At 35.5% G+C, this 19,355-nt stretch overlaps 1 protein-coding gene, 1 long non-coding RNA gene and 1 pseudogene across 2 annotated transcripts; all 3 read right to left on the reverse strand.

Moving 5' to 3' along the window:
- Positions 1-5,612: 5,612 nt before the first annotated feature.
- LOC146157673 (ras-related protein Rab-10-like) lies at positions 5,613-9,851 on the reverse strand. The gene is made up of 6 exons (XM_083386965.1): positions 9,745-9,851; positions 8,778-8,896; positions 7,307-7,445; positions 6,907-6,996; positions 6,437-6,538; positions 5,613-5,735 (listed from the first exon to the last, which is right to left on the reverse strand). The coding sequence occupies exons 1-6, from the start codon at positions 9,799-9,801 to the stop codon at positions 5,652-5,654; spliced, it is 591 nt and encodes a 196-aa protein (XP_083243091.1). The 5' UTR covers positions 9,802-9,851; the 3' UTR covers positions 5,613-5,651.
- A 1,175-nt stretch (positions 9,852-11,026) lies between these two features.
- On the reverse strand, positions 11,027-11,571 carry LOC146157674 (uncharacterized). Its single transcript, XR_014494810.1, has 2 exons — positions 11,444-11,571; positions 11,027-11,190 (listed from the first exon to the last, which is right to left on the reverse strand). It is a non-coding gene; the product is annotated as an uncharacterized LOC146157674 (long non-coding RNA).
- A 4,873-nt stretch (positions 11,572-16,444) lies between these two features.
- On the reverse strand, positions 16,445-18,896 carry LOC146157675 (uncharacterized; annotated as a pseudogene).
- Between the last annotated feature and the right edge of the window lie 459 nt (positions 18,897-19,355).

The following is a 19,355-nucleotide window of genomic DNA, read 5'->3' on the forward strand; positions in this document are numbered from 1 at the left end:
TTCCATGTTTACGTTCTGTTCAAACACAAGTTATTTGTGATTATTAAGTCTTTCAAACAAGCATAAGTTTGACAAAATAGAAGAAGACAGTTTTATTTTATGCTTAGATATAGGTTTAAAAACTGGGTCACGGATCATGGGTTTGGCTCAAAATTTCTTGTTTGGTTCTTCTCAAATATTATCCAACTGTTTGTTTTGATTTGTACTTTATTGCTACGAGTTCCTTCAATGAATAACGTATTTTGTGTTTTACTTGATATTAAAGCTGTTAGCTTCCAAACGCAGACTCGGTTCCACGAAATGCTGCTCGTGGATTCGTATTCTATAAAGAAACAACCTTTTGAAGGGTAACACTTGCTCACGATTTATTTCGCGTGAGTGTGTTTTAGTTGGGCGCGTAACACTCAAAAAACATCCTTTAGCTATAAAAAGCTTGAAACGCGTGCTAGAATGACAAATACCAGTCGTGTGACATCGGTTGGTTAATACAGCGGGTTCCTTCTACACTGGAAATGCACAACAAAACAACAATTTAAGTGTAGCGTAAGACGAATATTCACATTTCCAGTAAAAAAATTCGGTAAAATCAATGAAATCTAGCAACGACACTAAGTCGCATGATTCGTAACATGTGACGTCATGCTTTGTGTGTTCATAAGCGCGAGACAAAGGTTACTTTCGGTCACTGAGCATCGGAGAAGCTGATTGGTTGAGGATCAGGAACCGAATTAGGTTTAAAGAAAATGTGGCGAAAATTTCTCTGTTTCCCGAATGAAGAAGCGAATTTGTAGAGGTTAGGGCAAAAAAACTGCTTGGATGGTAATAAAATGATCCATTAGTTCAAATAATATGCTCTTGGTATAACAATTGTTGAAATCGAATATAGCGATCTTTAATTAATGAAAAGCTTGAAACGCGTGCTAGAATGCCAAACACCAGTCGTGTGGCATCGCTTGGTTAATAAAGCGGTACTTGTACTATTCTGGCTCGTTCAGGTCTGACGTAAAGAGTATAACAAACGTCGACAACAAGATTTAATTTAAGCAAATACTTACTTTGCTGGACCTTGTCGTTGAACGAAGTAAAGCTTTAAGATCCTCAAATGCCTAAATTTAAAACCGCCACCAGTTAAAAGTAATGAAAAAAAAAATTATCGTCAATAAATTTGCAAAACAACATTCAATGAAAAGTAATTTCCCATGTAGACATTTGAAAATTTGTAGAGAATATAACTACAAACTAAACATTAAAACTAGTGTATCATGCACTTCTAAACTTGTCTGTTCTGAAATGCGAATACACTTCTCAAGCTTAATCACATTAACCCGATTAGGCAGACGTTATCATTCGTGATATAAATCAAGTTTTTCAATGCGGTATGTCTAAAGTAGGAAAAACACATTTATGCAAGTTTACTAAACTCATTGAAACGTGCAAAACTTCATTGGGTAAATGCAGTACAGAACATTAAATAAGCAGCTACGATTTTATTAGCAGTTTACAAAATAACTTCAATGACGAATTTAAGTTGTAAGACTGAAGTTCTAGCTGATCAACCAGCACCTCGCCTCTCCCTATTGCTTTTGTTACTTAGCACCTCGCCCTGTTGTTGGTGTCCTTCGCGATATGCATCGCTACAGATCAATGGAACTCAAACAGAACGCACGAAACGTGAAAATTGTACCTAAACGATTCGCGACACAACAATGGTTCGAAAAGGAACTCTAGATGAAATAAAACCTGCTTATGAATGCCGTTGCGAGTCGCACAAAGCCTTAGGACAGGTAGATAGCCGTCGTGGTAAAATATTACTAAAAAAACAGAACAGGAATAAATATCGACGCAATTCTCTAGACCAGTGGTTCACAACATTACATGGGCTGCTGGACCTCTTTCACGCACTTTCACGCACACCCCCTTGCTCACATTTCACAACAATTCATCGCGGAACGTCACAAGGGAGGTCTGTCACGTCATAATTGAAACCTTATATAATTGGCTGACATTTAAATATTGTATATATGAACTGAAACACTTTCGGAAGTATAGAATCTCCCACAGATAAAATGTAAAAAAAGAGATTATGTTATAGGACTGTTTATAAAAACAAAAGTGTTTTCTTACTAGGCCGTCTTTTTTATTTTACTTTTTAACTTCTATTTTTTGGCACTTTAAACTTGTTTATTTTTTGTACAGAAACCGACGATACCTATTAATAAGGCGAAGTATATATTTCTGTTATATTTTAAAGAAGAATTTTATGTTTTATACCTGTTTTTGGAAACAGTTTTATAACATCATTTTATTGATGGATTAAGTACTTTTTTGGGTAAATATAAAACTCGCATAAGATTTAATGAAAAACATTTATTTTATTTTTTCCACAATTAGTTCTATCTTCGAGCTTATGTTGTCAAACAATGACGATTAATGGCCATTGCCGTGGAACAATCGACGTCTGTGACGCATAGATGCCCCCCCCCCACAACTATACCGTTTACCCTCACCACCCTTATATATTTTGTCGTGTAACCTTGCTTTATAATGTTTTGCAGAATTGTACGTTTAGCGATATTTTATACTTTATTTGTAACAAGTTTGGGTTTGGTTAACGTCATGTGTTTTACCATTGCAATAGACCAAAAAAATTTTGGGGGGAGATGAATTACGTGCGTCATATACCATTCGAATCCTGTCAATATGCAATCATGGACAGGTGGAGTGGAAGACATACCACACGTCAGAGGACCGAAATACTATATACAAGTTCTTGGTTAAAGTTATTAGATTTCGTAGCTAAGATGTTTTTTTTTTGTTTTTTTAATTTCTTTTTTATTTTGGGAGTGATTTTTTCCAGTTTCTAGAGATAGCAGAGCAAACAAGTTTCTTTAAAAGTTTAATCGCAATAAAAGTTTGTACGAAGCTAATTTAATATCAAAAAGTTATTTCACAAACGTAATATAATATTTAAGCCCTAAAGTCATAAAAACATTAAGCATCATCAAACAAACAAGGTAAGGTTATTCACAAGCATAAATAAAAAGTTTAGTTCAAACATAAGAAATTAAAAATAAACTGGAATAAAGGAAAAGTCTAGCCAAAATTATAAGGCAGTTTGAAGTCAAAATATTGAGTTTGATTTAGAAGTAGGCCTTTATTAATCCTGCCTCGCTTAATTTGCAAATCATATAATTTATGTTCTTGCACAAAATTGTGGCGTATTTTAGATTGCGGTGGGGCTCAAAAATTTATAAAGAAAATCGGTAAAATTTGAGTAAAATGAGGATATTTAAAAAAATCCTATTTTAAAGTGTTTCTAACAGGTTGCTGTAACATTCAGAAAATTTCTCTGAAATTAGAAATTAAAGAAAAAAAATTAAAATTTAAAAAATTTAACTATTTAGATTTGGTGAAATAATGCAGTACCAACAAACGAAAGTTTTATCACACAATTCATAAATTTAATTTAACATTTACCTTCTGCATTATAACCAGCTAATTACACCTGACTTGTGGCTTTTGGGCGCAGCAAATTGCTCCCGTTAAGAGCTTCACTGGACGGAAGTGTATTTTGCAACCTGGTGAAGTGCTCACTGTCACTTGTTGCCTCATTGCTGCAAGTTGTAGCGGTGAACTACACATAGAAATTCTGGTACTGTCAGAATAAATAATGAAAACTAAATGAAATTATGCGCTGGTAAATATTAGGAAAAATACCGGGGAATTTTTTTTTTAAAAAATTCGAAAAATTGCCAAAAAATCAAAAAAACTTCAAAGTCGATTTGTGGCTTTATTTTAGGTGTTAGGGGGCTGAAACTTTACCATGTTGTTTCTACGCCCAAGGCGCATCTACACACCAAGTTTCATCCAAATCGGAGAAGGTCGATTTTTAAAAAATGCCAAAAATCGCGTTTTGTCGGATAATTTTTATAAAAAATGTCCATTTTCTCGATAATTATAAAGAATTTGACTATAAGAGTGTCACCATTAGATTCATATTGTCCTAACGCATCTTTAGTGAAAATTTCAGCCAAATCGGAGCAGGTCGAAAAAAATTCGAAAAAAATCGCTGGTATATGAGCGTCGAAATTGGCCAATGTTGCCGATTTAGCCCTATGTTATAAGATAAGGAATACTGATGATGTGAAATGCGCTATAACAAATAGTCAAGCTTCATATCAAACAGGCAAATCACGTTCTTATAACTATTTGTAGAAGTACTAACCTGTTATCTACAATTAAGCTTGTTTTGGTAATTTATTTTCTTTTAAACCTACCTTAAAATGAACTGGATATATTCACCAGAAGTCTTTTAACCACCAATATTCAGAATCCACAAACGCTACTGTTTTTGTGAAAATGTCTTCAGAATGAATAAATGATAATTTGCAGTTGCTCCAAGTCCCAAAAAAAATATTTCGGCTCGCAAAAACACATTTAAACATCATTGTTTAAACTATAAAAGTTCCAAATTATGTTTTCTAATTTTTTTTTTTATTTTGAATTTAAATTTGTCTTAATTTGTTTTGATGAACTTTTTAAGTATAGTTTGTTTATAAGTTGTTAAAGTAAGGCGCAATTTTTGTAATTGTTGTGTTGGTCAGACACGCCGCCAAGAAAACTATGTTTGTTGTTGGTTTATGGACGGCTTAAATAAATACTCGATGCAATGTAATTGTTCAAACTTTTCCCAATCAATTCCTGCAAATTGATTTTCCTTACAGGCAGCCACCCAAATTCAATTAAGCTTAGCAGCCTCGAAGTTCCACAAGGGTGAAGCATCCGATTTTGTCAGATTTGGACGCCACCTTTTATTTCCAACCGTAAATTGCATTTAAGTAATCCTCGAAAAAACTTTCGTTTGTTGGTTTGTGACAAAGAGCTTAAATTCTTAGTAAAAATAAACCCATTGTGAGCTTGCGAAATTTGTTCAAAGTTTTTGCATTTCTATTTCACCAGATGCGTTTTCTATTTTATCAAAATGCGCATAAATATTTTAAAGCAAATGATATCAGTTGCCGCAAAGTCTAAAAACTTAATATTAACTTTACATTTTAAGTTAGTTTTGAAGTCTAATGAATCGGGGACATTATATGTTTTTAAATAATTCCTTTAGCTGCTTTTTTTTTTATAATAATGTCGACAAAAAACATTTTTTATTGCTAGGCAACTATGAGGCGTTTAAACTTAAGTTTGTTGGTTGGTTCTCGTTAAAATAACATTTTAAATATCTTCTTTGCTGTTTGACTCCGAATAAGATCATTTTTTTAATCTAACTTAAATACTTTTGTGCTTCAAGTTTATGGTGATTCGAAGTATTTCAAAAGTCCGATAAATTTGTTTAATATCTTATTTTTTTTAACGACATTTAACATCGAAACAAATGGCAAGACTACAACCTTGTCAAATTGTACTTCAGAAACTTTTGCGTCCAAAATTAAAGAGTTTTGAAATCTTATGAATTTTTTGAAATTCGACTTTTCAATGAAAAATTTTTCCATATTTTTTTGTGTAACTTTTTCAAACTGAAAGCCATAATATTTGATAAAAGCGACATTTCGCAATTTACAGACGTTTCAGCAATAACTCATGCCATCATCAGTGTAACATCTGCTTGTATATGCTTATGTATAGGGGGAGGGGTTTGGGGTTTATGAGCAACACGACCGACTGCTCTGCCGCTGCTGGGTCACATCAACCCCCGCGTTACCCCCAACTGGGTCCCGGCATGGGGTCTGCAAAAAAATAAGGGGATTTGTTATTGATTGAACAGAAATGGTCACATCTAAGTTAAATGGTTTCCAACCAGGGGTAAAAAGGAAAAAAACATATACACCAAAATTATACACGTTTGCATTTTGTGTTTTATACATATTTTTATAAACAGTCTCTACATTATTCATCAGAAATAAGCAGTTTTATGGGTAAGGCAACAGTTAAAATGTAATTTTGAGTATGTTTTATTTTAATTTGATAACAACCAGGAATTTACAAAAAAAATGTAGGCATTGTTTTGCAAAACTAAATATATTTCTTAACTAATTTAAGGGAATGTATTTAAAAGGGTAATATGAGCAAAAAAGTTTGGAAACCACAATTTTAGTGGTTTCAAACAATTAAGGTGTACTAGATATATATACAGTTAAACAGTTCATGGTTGTAGTCAGAATTTAGAAATATTTAGAATAGTTTATTGAAATGTAATCAACATTTTATTCTAGATATTTTCAAGCAATCTTTGCAAACTAGTAAAGCATTCTGTAAAACATTTCACCTTAAGGTCTTTAACATTTTTTGATTTGGCCAGTAAATTACTTGTCATTTTAACTATTCAATGTGGAAATTTGCTGTTTTACAATAGTTAAATAAGTCTTGCAAAATACACGGAAACCATGTTACATACAGGTGAAAGTAAAACATAGACATCATAAGTTACCTTGTGCAGAATATCTGTGGCGAGAGCGAGAAAAGCAGTTTCGATGTTTATGTTGTTTTTTGCACTCGTCTCGTAAAACTTGATTCCAAGTTCTTTCGCAATCTGGAAGAATAAGAATAGTTGCCAATAAAAAAATCACAAAAAAGTAAGCACAGATTACCATGCATATGCAAATGGATGGATAAAAATCTACAACTAACCAGGCATTACTATGCATATTGCATATGCAACTTTAAAGCACTTTTTAAATCTAAATGTATTTGTTTAATTAACAAGAAATGACATCACAGTTGAAACATTGGTTGGACGGAAAGCATTTCATATGTGAAGGCATAAACTTAAGCTGAAAACTCACAGTAACTTTGACCCAAGAATATTGAAAATACTTGCGATAATTTTTTCTATTGTTTTTATTTTTTCATGAAAAGTTGCAGCTCGATACTATGATGCCCCCTAGTGTCGATTCTCACCATCTCGCCTCGCTCCTGGCTGATCGTCCGCTTGTCCTCCATGTCGCACTTGTTGCCTAGCAACATCTTCTCAGCGTCTTCGCTGGCGTGCTGCGTAGCAACAAATGTTATGGCAACAACAACCCTAATGTAAAACTTTTCAAGTTTTCATATTGATTTAAAATGTTAGAGAGTGTGTGACCTAATGTTTATCCAAAGCTGAAGGCTTGTTGGATTGCTTAGTACAAACGGGAGATGTTAAGTTGACCAGTCCTTACTTTTTATTGTTTGTTTATTAAATTTAGTAAATTACAACCTCCTATTTACTGTTTTACAATTTCAAAAAAAATGTTTGTGCATTTTAAACTTAACCGACAACTTTATTTGCAAAAAAATGATCAAAATGTGATTATGATTGTACCTTTTCAATATTCCGCAGCCATTTTGAAATATTGTCGAAGCTCTTTGCATTTGTGACGTCATACACGAGCATTATCCCGTTGGCGCCTCGATAGTATGAAGTTGTTATCGTGTGGAAACGTTCCTGACCTGCCGTGTCCCTGCGATGAAGCAAAAAAATACGTCACAAACACAAGAAAAAGTCAAAACAATTGGTGTTTGAGTAAGACTACAAACAAGATGAACAGGACATAAAGTACATAATAACGAAATTGAATTAAAACATGTTAATTTTTTTAAGTGAATCAAAAAAAATTAGGAATATTCCAATAATAGCAAAAATCAGTTTTGAGTTCGATTACAGTTTGTAAATATTTAATCTTAAATTGATAAAGATATTACAAAATTGAAATGCACAAAAGTATACTTGAAAATACTCAAAATGGGTAATTTTATTGCAGTGATGCAAAGAGATACATTCAAATATTTTCGCTGCGTCACGCGTGGAATTTGCTTACTCATATTTGTTTACCGGTTTCATTAAATGCTGAGTCAACTTTAAAAGGTGGAGGTAAATATGATGAGTAAACATGACTGGGCATAAGCTGTACAACTGCTGTGTCACAATTGACCCATTGTTACCTCAACAATTAACTTTAGAAGGTGAACAACAACAAACAATTATGTTAAGGATAATTGAGGGAAGACTTGTGTTAAGAATTACAAGGTAAGCTGCTTTTGCGGTTTTGAATTTAAGGAAACGTTGTTATCTTTGAAGAGTTATTCTTCTTATTATTATATCATTGTTTGAAAAGAGGGCGCTGGTCTAGAATCCAACCACAACGCACATTACTATTTGCGTTAAGGTGCGGGTTAGCGTTTAGGTTTGGGTAGGTCAAGTATTATTATTAAATATAATAAGTATAATAACACTTGACCCACCCTCACCCAGACGCTAAACCCCTTCCTAACCCAAATATTGTTAGCAATAGAAACCCCGGACAAAAATGTGGTAGGATTCTAGACCAGCTCCATTAATATATTGGTAAAACTACAAACTAAAACTAGGATTACCAAATTTAATTTAATATTCCATTACAATGCAAAGTGTTTAAAAATAGAAAATGTGCAGATTGTTGAGCTAGCCAAATGGTTCCCAAAGTGAAATAGCAATTGGGTCAGTAAAGTAGTTTTAAGGGAGTTCTGGAAATGAAAAGTGCCAAGCGTGTTTTTTCAAGTTTGGAAACCACTGTTCTTGTGAAAAGTCAGGTTATTGTTTACGAAATTGAAGCATTTTAGAATGTCAAGCAACAATTTATTTTAAGAAAAGTGGTGTAATAAAAATAGTAGCTTCAAACAGTATTTAATGTCACAAACATGTTTTTTCGAAATATGTTAACTAACGACAAATAGTTTTAATGTTTAGGGTTAGTACGCTACAACATGGCCTTTATAAGGTAACTTATTTTTGTCTTTTCAATATTTTTAAGTACATTTTCACAAAATGCTGTGGTTGAAAGCTGTCCTTGCATGCTCGTTGCTTTATGGCAACGTTGGCCCACCACTCAACTTGTTTCAGCAAACGATCTAATCGTGGCACCATCATTTTACCCTGAAAAATAAAAACAAATTCTGCGATAAAACAATAGATTGGAAAAAAACCTCACAATCATAAAGTCAGAAAAAAAAGAGTCTGACTTCGGACAATAAAATTCCGACTGCGACTCTACAGTTTGTATTTCACCCATTAACGTAACAAACTAAGGTCGATTTTCAGCAATCCACTCATAAGGGATGTCATATAATTGATTCATCCACAACCACAATACATGGTTGAAAAATATCATCCATATGCTATTCCACCTTTAAAATTGCCAGTTGAAAGATCAGTTTAAAAATTTGGTGCTGCGCATGTCAGACTCAGGTAGTTTTTATGGTCATATCCGAGTCCGACTAAGGTTCCGCAGCTTCCGGTATAATTTATATTCCATGTTGCCTATATTTACATTATAAATTAGTAAATTCATAAAATATGTAGAAAACAGCAGGATTTTGTCTGAACTATTTCATTATATATCCGATTTAAGAACATGATTTCATGTTCCAAAGAAATTAATCTTTCAAACCAAAACAAACAGTTTGTTTGAACATTAAAATTGGGTTGACCTTTGTGTTACCATAAGTAGAACATAAAGCTTAATAAAAGTAAGGAAATATTTTATAGTATTTATAGAAAACCTGAAACACAAAGAACATGCCGCACTGATGATGACATAAGTTGTTGGCAACACATTCAAAAAAATTGTCTAGTATTATATATTTAGGGATATATTTATTTTTTTTTTTTAATTGATACAAATAACCCTTTTACACCAATCTTTGTGACTGGCCATCTTGTTTAATCCATAAACTTCATTTAGAATGTTATTACAATTCACATCTTATGTTTTTATGATTTACATCTTTTGTAGCGGTCGGCGTTCCGTCCTCGTTGAAGATGTCACCGATTGCGAACATGTTTGAGACGCTGATGCACCCCAACTCACCCAGGAACGACCGTAGTTGGATCCCGGCTAGTGCCCCACCAATCGCACCTGGAAAAGTGGGTGAACACAAAGTAAGTTATTATTAGATAAAGTCAACTTCAAGCCAAGTCCTTGTTCTAAAACTAAAATGTTGAACTATTACTTTGGAGCATAATGGTTGGAGTTAGTAGTAAGACGTAATAAGAATATCAAAGCCCATACTGAAATAGGTAGCATTTTGAATGTTTCGAATAACTCTTAACATCATGTGATGTTGAAAATGAATAAAGAGTTATTCGAAACGTTCAAAATATTACATTTGGTAAACTCGTCCGATTATGAGCAGTAACTCAAATGAGTACCGGTAACAAAAATGTAACATATCGCACGAAAATTGTTTTACACGCAAACTTTAGATAAATAGCTGCATTTTATGCTAAAATGACAAATAAAACACTTTATTTGAACCAAAGCTATTTTATATGTTGGTTTAAATTTCAGTTATAATCTAGTATCAGTTGGCACATTATACAACCCATCAACCACTTGACATTATCATATGTGCCTAGTTTCAGGTTTTATTTAGTAAAATACAGTTGGTTTCATTTAATTTTTGCTGTAATATGTAATGTTAATATCTTCCATGATAAAATTGGTGCAAATTGAACAGATGTGTGATATAGATTAAACATAATGTAGCTACTTTACATATGGTTGACTGACCAATTTGATTAGGTTATTCATAATCAACTACGGTTTGAGAATCATATAAACAAAAGTATGGACAGTCCACTTGCATTTTTATATTAGTTTATTCAAAAAAGTATCTTAAAATGTTGAAAACCTTTTATTTTTATTTTCGCACATTGGTATCCCTCAATAGGAATTGTAATTTTGGAGCATAATGGTTGGAGATTGTAGTTAAACGCAGTAGGAATAACAAAACCCATTTAGAAGTGGGTAGCATTAAATGTTTTCAGGGCTTTGATATATTTACTAGGAACTATAAAGTTTGTTAAAAGTGACTCCTTGATCTAACACACGACAAACTTTTGTGACCGATCAGTCGGTTTAAAGCAGGTTAATTTCCACAATTATTAATTAAACACATAATCACTGCAGGGTTGTCTTTGTCGTCTCATGAGATTTCTTAGTCGTCTCATGAGATTTACAGCTAAACAGAAGGGCTGTAGAATAGCAAACAATGTATTAAATATCTATGTTGGTGATATTTCTGTTCTGTTAAACCGAAGAAACAAATCTAGCCAAATATTTACCTGTTTGTTCATATCAACAAGATGTTGAGGTGGTTGAGGTTTGTCAGTCGGCGAATACCAATGAAGCGGCTTCGTTAAAAGTGGAAGTTCAAACTTAAGTGGATCTAAAATACAAGGAATAACAAAAATTAGCAACCAGTACAAGTAAAATAATTCATTGTTTGTAGCCGTAAATTTTTTTGGTTGTTGAGAACTTAAGAATGCAATAAAGATTGAAATAAATTCAGATATTTTATTAAAAGGAAACAAATTTAGTGCTAAGAACTTTAAGCACACTACACAATCTGACGAATAATATGTTTGTAACAAATAACCATAGAGAAATAGTTTTAATTAGTTCTTTAGGAACAAACTCACCAACAAGTGTTACTTCCAAGTCTTTAGCCTTGAGTTGATTGCAAACCAACGTAGCGACTCTTTGCCCGACTCGTTTGTCTCTTGTGTTTCCGAGGAAAACGACAACTTTCTTCCAAGACATTTCTACTTGTTATACTGGCATGGGAAAATACAAGGGGGTTGTATTACCTGGCTGCGCAACATTGTCTAGTTTAGGTATCTAAAGCGAAATATTTCTAGCAAACTACTGATTTACAATAAGTGAACAGTCTGCATTCCATGGCTGACTTCTCAAATGTGCAGCTCCATCTTTTATGCGATCAAGGTTTTATGCACGCATGAGGTTTTCTATGCAAACAAATCATAAAGACTTTGATGTGCTTTTTGCTTAATTGAATGTGCACACAAAATGCTTTTATCAAGCCAAGGCAAACTATTTAAGCAACCTGTACTTTCTGAGAAGTATCTTACAATTTACAAAATATAAAGAGTTCTCATACTACTTAACTTATGGTAACCTTATTTGATATTGACTTTTCATAGGATCTGGTACCACCCAAACCTTAATTGCAATGTCTAGTGCGGTCATGTTCAAATGGCGGATCGCGATCCGGTTCCGGATCTTTTAAGCGTTTTGTGCGGATCTTCTAATGTAGCCTTAAAAAAATAAACTTTCTACAGTGTTTTCATGTGAATACCAATTGTCAGTGTTAATGAATTTTGCAAAAAATCAAGCATAGAACGGGACTCCCAAATGCTAATCTTTGTGAGCGTTTGAGGATATCAGTAGGCGACAGAAATCCCCACTTCGATGCTATTGTGAGACCTGATTCAAAGTCTAAATCAGGGGTCGGCAACCTACGGCCCGAGGGCCGGATGCGCCCGCCAATGTAATTCATTCGGTCCGCCGCCTCTTTGACAAACTAGATTCGAGTCCATTTCAAATACTTTTTGACTATTTTAACTACGTAAGTGCGAAAACTTTTCCCGCTTCACGCGAATCATCTTTCTACGTCCGGCTCAGCGTTTCGTTACCATTAATGGAAAACGCATTAAAAAATATTGGACATATATTTTTTTACATTTTGTATTTTCGGCAATGTAATAAAAACTTGCAAGAAATTTAAAAGAAATGCCGTTATACCTAAAAAAAATCGCGCTCGCTTTGCTCGCCACGTGCGCCCTGACTTCCAAAGGTTAACAAACACTAAACAAAATTAACTATTAAACTTATCGCGTTTACATAAATAAAGCACCATAGAAATTAAAGCGTGTCCCATAAGTTTACTATTCGTATTTGGTGGATCATCATGTTGTCAGGTTTGACTTTGGTGGATCATGGCAGAAATCATTTGAACACCCCTGGTCTAGTGTTTTTACATATTTATCAAACTTTTAAATCTGCCCTTATTATGCTCTTTTGGTAAAACCTCAACTAGTTTGGAAAACTGGTGCGAATCCGTAAATTGGTGAAATTTTGTGAGTTAGACCCAACTTGCATTCTTAAATTAGCGCTAAATTTCAATTCCACCTGATTTTAAAGTTAACGTTTTGGGCTTGGTGATTAAAAAGTGCCGAGTCATTGTTTACAACATGACTCGGCAGAAGTCGATATTTACCCGAAGTACAAAAAATACCCTTCACATTCTGCATTTTATTCGGCTGTATAGATTTTTACATTTAGATTTATTTTTATGTCTATATATTTTGCATGTAATCCCATTAAATAAACCGGCCTTAATTTTGTAATTTTCGTCAACATTTTTAAAGTTATGATTGTATTTTTTTTTTTTTGACAAGTTTTTTATTATTATATAGCGACACAATAAAGCGAGTGCGAAAGAAAAAAAAAAGGCGAGATAAAACACATGTCAGAAAGCGACGAACTAGCAGGAAGGCATTAAAATACAGTTGGGGATTCGGAGTAACATGAATTGAGCGTTAAAATAGCCCTTGCCACTTGCAAAGAAAGTCGTTAATTTTATAATTCCGAATGGCGATAAGATGTTCCGATTTCTGAACAGATTTAACCATATTTAGGAACATATTGAAATTCGGCACGGATTCGGCGTACTTACAGCGGTAAATTACGAAACGCGCACACAACAACAAACAATTCAAAAGGGTTTCAGATTGATCTGCCACAATACCAAACAGCATATGAACAGGGTCAGGGCGTAAATCAATAAGAAGTTTCGCCGAGATCCAGGCAGTTACTTCTTCCCAGAAAGTTACTACTTTGGTACAAAAATAAAACACGTGCGCTACAGTTTCTAATGCATCGCAGCATAAAACACATTTATCTGAGTCTTTAATTCCAAATGAGCACAGGGCGTCATTGGTGACGATGGCCCTAAGGTTTAATTTTATCTGAAAACTTCCAAGTTTGTTTTCCACGGTACAGTCGTAGTTAATTTGGTAAAGTTTGTCCCAAGGGATACGGTTTGGTAAAACTTTGCAAGATCTGTTCCCTTCTGATTTGCTGTTTGACTGGGGGGGACAAGCCAGCATCTTTAATATGTGAATAAATTTATTTAACTGTATCAAGTTTTAAGAGAAATTTGGTACAAGTCTGCAACTTGTTGTCAATCATAGATATGTTACTAGGTTCATTCAAGTCCCATTGTCCAGGGATAGCAGAAATTAGTTTTATATGCTCTAAATAATCATTATTGTTGGTGGAAAAGCTGTAATATTGGGCGAGGTTATCGTAAGACATATAATGATCTGTTTTGTCGATAAGATGCGCGTAATCCAATATGCCAGCATTAATCATAATCTTTATAAAAAAGGTTTGTTTACGGTATCGAACCTGGTCGTTAATCGGTCTACCGTTCCTTAAATTTGTAAACATTATGTTAATCAACTGTTTGCAGTCCGCAATTGTTTTTCTGATAGTTTGCAAAGGAATCAGTTTTCGGGCTTTTTGAGAGAGGGCAGACTGGCTTCCGCGAAGCCAACATTCTATTTCATTGTTGCTTATACTACTTCTTTCCAGTTTTTTCCAAGGCGCCTTATAACTGTCATCGAATAGTTTTGTTACCCATTTCATACTCAGCGCGAGGATGTAGGCATCCACATCGATCATGTTAGCGCCACCTTGAGCAACGCTAGCGCACAATTTTGTTCGTTTTATCCTCTCCCATTTAGAGCCCCAAATAAAAGTTTGCGCAGGAAGTTTTTGGAAGGTTGATCGGGATGACGCTGACCTTATAAATTAGTGATGGGATAACCAAGCTTTTAAAAACACATATTCGTCCTAGAAGGGTGAGCCCTCGTGACGACCATACATTAAGTATTGTACCTATATTGCTTAGGAAGTTACCGAAATTTAGTTTAAAAAGATCACCTCGTGACATGATTGGAACTTCTATGCCTAAATACCTAAATGATTCTGCAGGCCAAGCTAACCCTTTATCTAAAAAGGGTCGCTCCGTCCTAATCTGTCGCCCGGGCCCGACGTAAAACGCAAGTGATTTATTCATGTTAATTTTACAACCTGACATTAGGCCGTATTCGTCGAGAACATTAAAAAATCTGTCGAAATCTACCTGATCACCCTTAAGGAAAACCAAGGTGTCATCTGCAAGTAGAGATACTTTAAACTCATTATTAAAAAGCTTAATACCAACAAATTCATCAGCGCGTAGTGCTGAGGCCAGGCACTCTATGCACAGTACAAAAAGGGTAGGTGAGAGTGGGCCGCCTTGCCTCACACCACGTTCGATTACGAATGCCCGGGATAGAAGGTTATTGTTTGTGAGTTTACATGATGGGTTGTTGTAGCAGCACCGCAGCCAGTGTAAAATGTTGTTTCCAAAACCAAAGCTTTTCATAGCTTCATATATAAAGTCCCACTCTACGGTGTCAAAATGTCTAGGGATAGCACGGCTCCCGGGACCTTACAAGAGTCAGTTAGATCCATAATATCAAATAAAAGTCTGAGATTATCTCCTATAAACCTACACGTGATAAAGCCGTTTTGGTCGTGACTTACAAGATGTTGTAAGTTTGCCTTAATGCGATTGTTAATTACCTTTGATACGATTTTATAGTCGGTATTCAGCAGCGTGATTGGTCTGTAGTTGTTTGTAAACAAATGGTCTTTTTTAGGTTTAGGGATCAACGTTACTACGCCCTGAGATTGCGTTGGGCTGAAACGACCCGGTTTTTCGGTATGCGACCAGGAGTCGAGAAATATATCCTTAATCTCGGGCCAAAATGATTGATAAAACTCTGCCGGAAACCCATCCAGCCCCGGGGATTTGTTTTTTGGCATACAAAGGACCGCTGTATGTAGTTCATGTGCAGTTATAGGCAGTTCCCTTGCGGCAAACTGTTCCGTGTTTAGTTGCGGAAGATTTAATTTTGCTAACCGTGATTTAATTGCAGGCAGTGAGTATTTATTGCTGTTGGTCTTGTAAAGCTGTTCAAAATAAATTGTTAGCTCTTCCATTATCTGATTTTGATCTGTGCATATTGTGTCTCCCACATTTAAGCGATTTATTGCCGTTTTAGCGGTGTATCTTTTTTCGAGATTGAGGAAATATTTTGTATTTTTTTTCCATCTCTGCCCACTGTGCTCAACTCCTTATAATAGCCCCCTTTGTTCTAGTTTCAACTAACATGTCAAGTTCGTTTTTACGTTTTGTTAGTTCATCATTTTTGTTGAATAGGGGTTGAGTGGATGTCGTTATTTCATGTTCGAGATCTCCGATGGCTTTTTCTAAGTTATATTGTTTGGCCTTAATTTGAACTCAGAGCTATATTTAATTGACACCCCACGTACAACTGCTTTTAGAGCGTCCCACCTAACATGCGGGTTGACATGACCTTTTGGATTGGTTATGTTATAATCTTTAATTGTACTACGAATTACAGTGGGTACTTTTTATCCCCTAACAAGTTATTGTTGAGCTTCCAATAACCAGTTCCGTGTAGGCTTGGAGCTAATTTAATAGAAATTGTCACTATTTTGTGGTCTGACATGATTCCTTGGACAATGTCGGTGGTAAAGACATCTCACATAAATGATTTGGAAACCAGAAAGAAATCTATACGCGTTGCTACCTTTGGTTTAGTTTGAATCCTGGAATATTTTAAGGTTGTTGGATGTAAGACACGGAATGCGCCAAGCAAGCCTAGCGTTTTCATATGCGCTCTTATAGTAGAGCGTGAGTTGCGGTTTGCGTGCTGTGGGCCTGTACTCTTATCTAATTTTTCATTTAGTATAACGTTAAAATCGCCACCTATTATAAGGTCAGGGCTGCTTGACGTCATTAGGTTGGAAAATACGCTATCAAAGAATGTTGGACTGTCAGAGTTCGGGCCATAAATATTAGTTAGTGTAATCTTTCTATCCCCAGCTATCAACGAGGCAATCAAGAACCTTCCAAGTGGGTCAGCGATTAAATCTGTTACTGAATACGTTAGGCGCTTGGAAAACAAAATAGCCACACCTCTACTACGTTTAGTTCCATGTGCCCATATGACTTCTCCGCCCCATTCCATCCGCCATAACTTTTCGTCCGCGTGGGAACAATGTGTCTCCTGCAGCAACGTAATATGATATTTTTTGTCTCTGATAAAATTAAAGATCGATTTACGTTTGGTACCATCACGAATACCGGCAACATTAAAATAAGCAATGTTAATAGGCATAAGTATAAAGATTAAACAAATAAAAAACACTTACATCTAAGAGAGCTTACACCCGCTCTACTCCCAAGTCAATGTCCCATTCGTATTCAAAGCCACATGCACATCTATATGGGCACCTAGGTTCGATTTGCTGTGCTGACTTTTGTCCACAGCTACAGTTAACAAGTTTAAACTTAAACAGGTGGTTAGAACATTCCTTGCTCGTAGTGAGCTTTGGAACCGGATTAAGGGTTTTGCATACACAAGCAATAGAGTACCTTTCACACTGTATGCATTCGAAAACGTCTCCGTCCACTTGAAATTTCGGCTGTATTTCCTGGCAACATGGCATCCACCGCATGCTGGAGTGGCATTTTGGGCAGCAAAATTCATTTTGCTTTGCTGCCACCAGGTACATAGCATCTTCGCAACAGGCCTTTACTATATTGAAATCACTCTTGCACTTGTAACAGTTAAAGTGCTTGGAATTGGGAGCTATTGCACTTTCCGTTTTGCATTTTGAGCAAGTCAAAGATATGGTGTCTTCGCAGAGGCTCTGAGATTTGCTATCTGGCAAAGCTGGAGGGCTCGTGCGGAGACGTTTCTTGAAGTTTGCTGTTGGAAACTTGGTCTTGTTCGATGCTGCTTCGTTTCTTGAATCTTAGTGGGAGTCGTCTTTTCCTTCGCCAGCCTTCAGGTGTACGTTCTTATCAGTGCTCATTGGAGCGGCTTGTCCGTTATGCAAGTGCTTATCAGCGTAAGTATGATCTGCAGGTTGTTTTTGCGTCAAAGCAGTCGAACCAGGCGAGAGAGGCGTTCTAATTTGCTGTGCGCTGGCAGCTAACGGCGCTTTCCGTTGTCTGTCTGTATCCTGGTTTAGGAGTTCAGGAAAGTCGTTCAGCCTTTTCGGACATTTTACTTGTTTGTGTCCAGCTTCCCCACAGTATTTGCATGTAAACTGCTGCCCATGGTAGGTTACATAAAATTGTAACCCATCCACGTAAATGTAGCTCGGAATGGGATTTTCTTGTACATCTGCTTTATTCATGGTTGCAATTCTCATGCCTGACAGCAATCCCTGTTTATCTTTTCTATGTGTCATCTTTTTCACCTCGCCAAAATGCGAGCTTAGATTTTCTTCGATACTTTCACAAGAGAAAGGAATTGGCACCCATCCGATACCCACATTAATAACATCACTCTCGAAAAGACGCACATTTCGTATATATGACACTTCGGCAAGCTTGTTGTGGAGCTCTAGTACATTTTCTCGGCTTGTGCACGTTACTTCAATTTGTGTTCCCTTCATTTCGGCAATTCCTAGAACTTTGTTCAATGGAAAGTGTCCTTTAACAGCTTCCACAAATCTTCTCTTTTCAAAAGCGTATCAGAAGTATGATTGAATTCGCTGTAACAAAAATAGAAGCTTTGTTGTACCGACGTCTAGCGGAAGGGAATTTTTTACTAAAAAATCATTGTTTACTGAAAATATTATTATAATTTCTTGACTAAACAAAATGTATTCCGATATCTTTATTTTGTAAGTTGCGGTAAAACAGGTTCTAATAGACCAGAGGTCCCCAAACTTCGCGTCGTTTTATTTTACAGTAACACAAATGGTTCCGCTACGTATATAAACTAATGTGCAGTTAAACTAATGTTCGGTTATAAAATACTTTACAGACATGTGTATTCGATCTAATGGTGGTAATTAATTTTATAGGGCACCAGGCCATGGTTTCTCCTACGTATATCTTGCTAGCTTTCACTACTTATTGAAAAAATGTTTTTTTTGTATCTAAATATTATTTACGGGAAAAATACCTAACCTCATTTAGTCAAAATAACCCTTTAATTATAAGTGAAGGTTCCTGTTAACCAATATAAGTTTTTAGCTACATTTTAACCTTGCAGTGATTAAACGTGAGGGTGAATTGGGTAAAGTTGGTGGTAATACCTGTTGTTATGTATTCCCACAAACGCCTGTGGGTTGTTTGAACATACCGACCCTATTGACTTCTGTATTTCACGATAAAATCAACAGATTAAGCTCATCATTATTTATCGAGGTTGTGGTTTAAGTGTCAAACCCACCCAATTATGTGTCACCGCGTGAATTCCTACTTGTGTTATGTCTCTCCTGTACAAGTCAATTACTAAATTTATGTTGTGTGCAAAGTCTTGATGTTTTGCCCGCCTGGTGAATCTCCTCCTCTCCGTCCTCACGCGGAAGCTTTACAAGGTCACTACCATCCACCAGATGTCGTTGTAGAGCAATAATAGTTGTAACGTG

This window comes from Ascidiella aspersa, chromosome 4 (genome assembly GCF_963924565.1).
Source record: "Ascidiella aspersa chromosome 4, kaAscAspe10.2, whole genome shotgun sequence".
NCBI lineage: Eukaryota > Metazoa > Chordata > Ascidiacea > Phlebobranchia > Ascidiidae > Ascidiella > Ascidiella aspersa.

What these genes read in the sequence shown, in the direction of transcription:
- LOC146157673 (XM_083386965.1), bottom strand. Translation starts at nt 9,801, where the DNA reads ATGTTCGCAATCGGTGACATCTTCAACGAGGACGGAACGCCGACCGCT. An exon ending in CCACAGCATTTTGTGAAAAT is followed by an intron (nt 7,446 to 8,777) that starts GTACTTAAAAAT and finishes GCTTCATCGCAG; the next exon opens with GGACACGGCAGGTCAGGAAC. An exon ending in GGCTGCGGAATATTGAAAAG is followed by an intron (nt 6,997 to 7,306) that starts GTACAATCATAA and finishes GTTGCTACGCAG; the next exon opens with CACGCCAGCGAAGACGCTGA.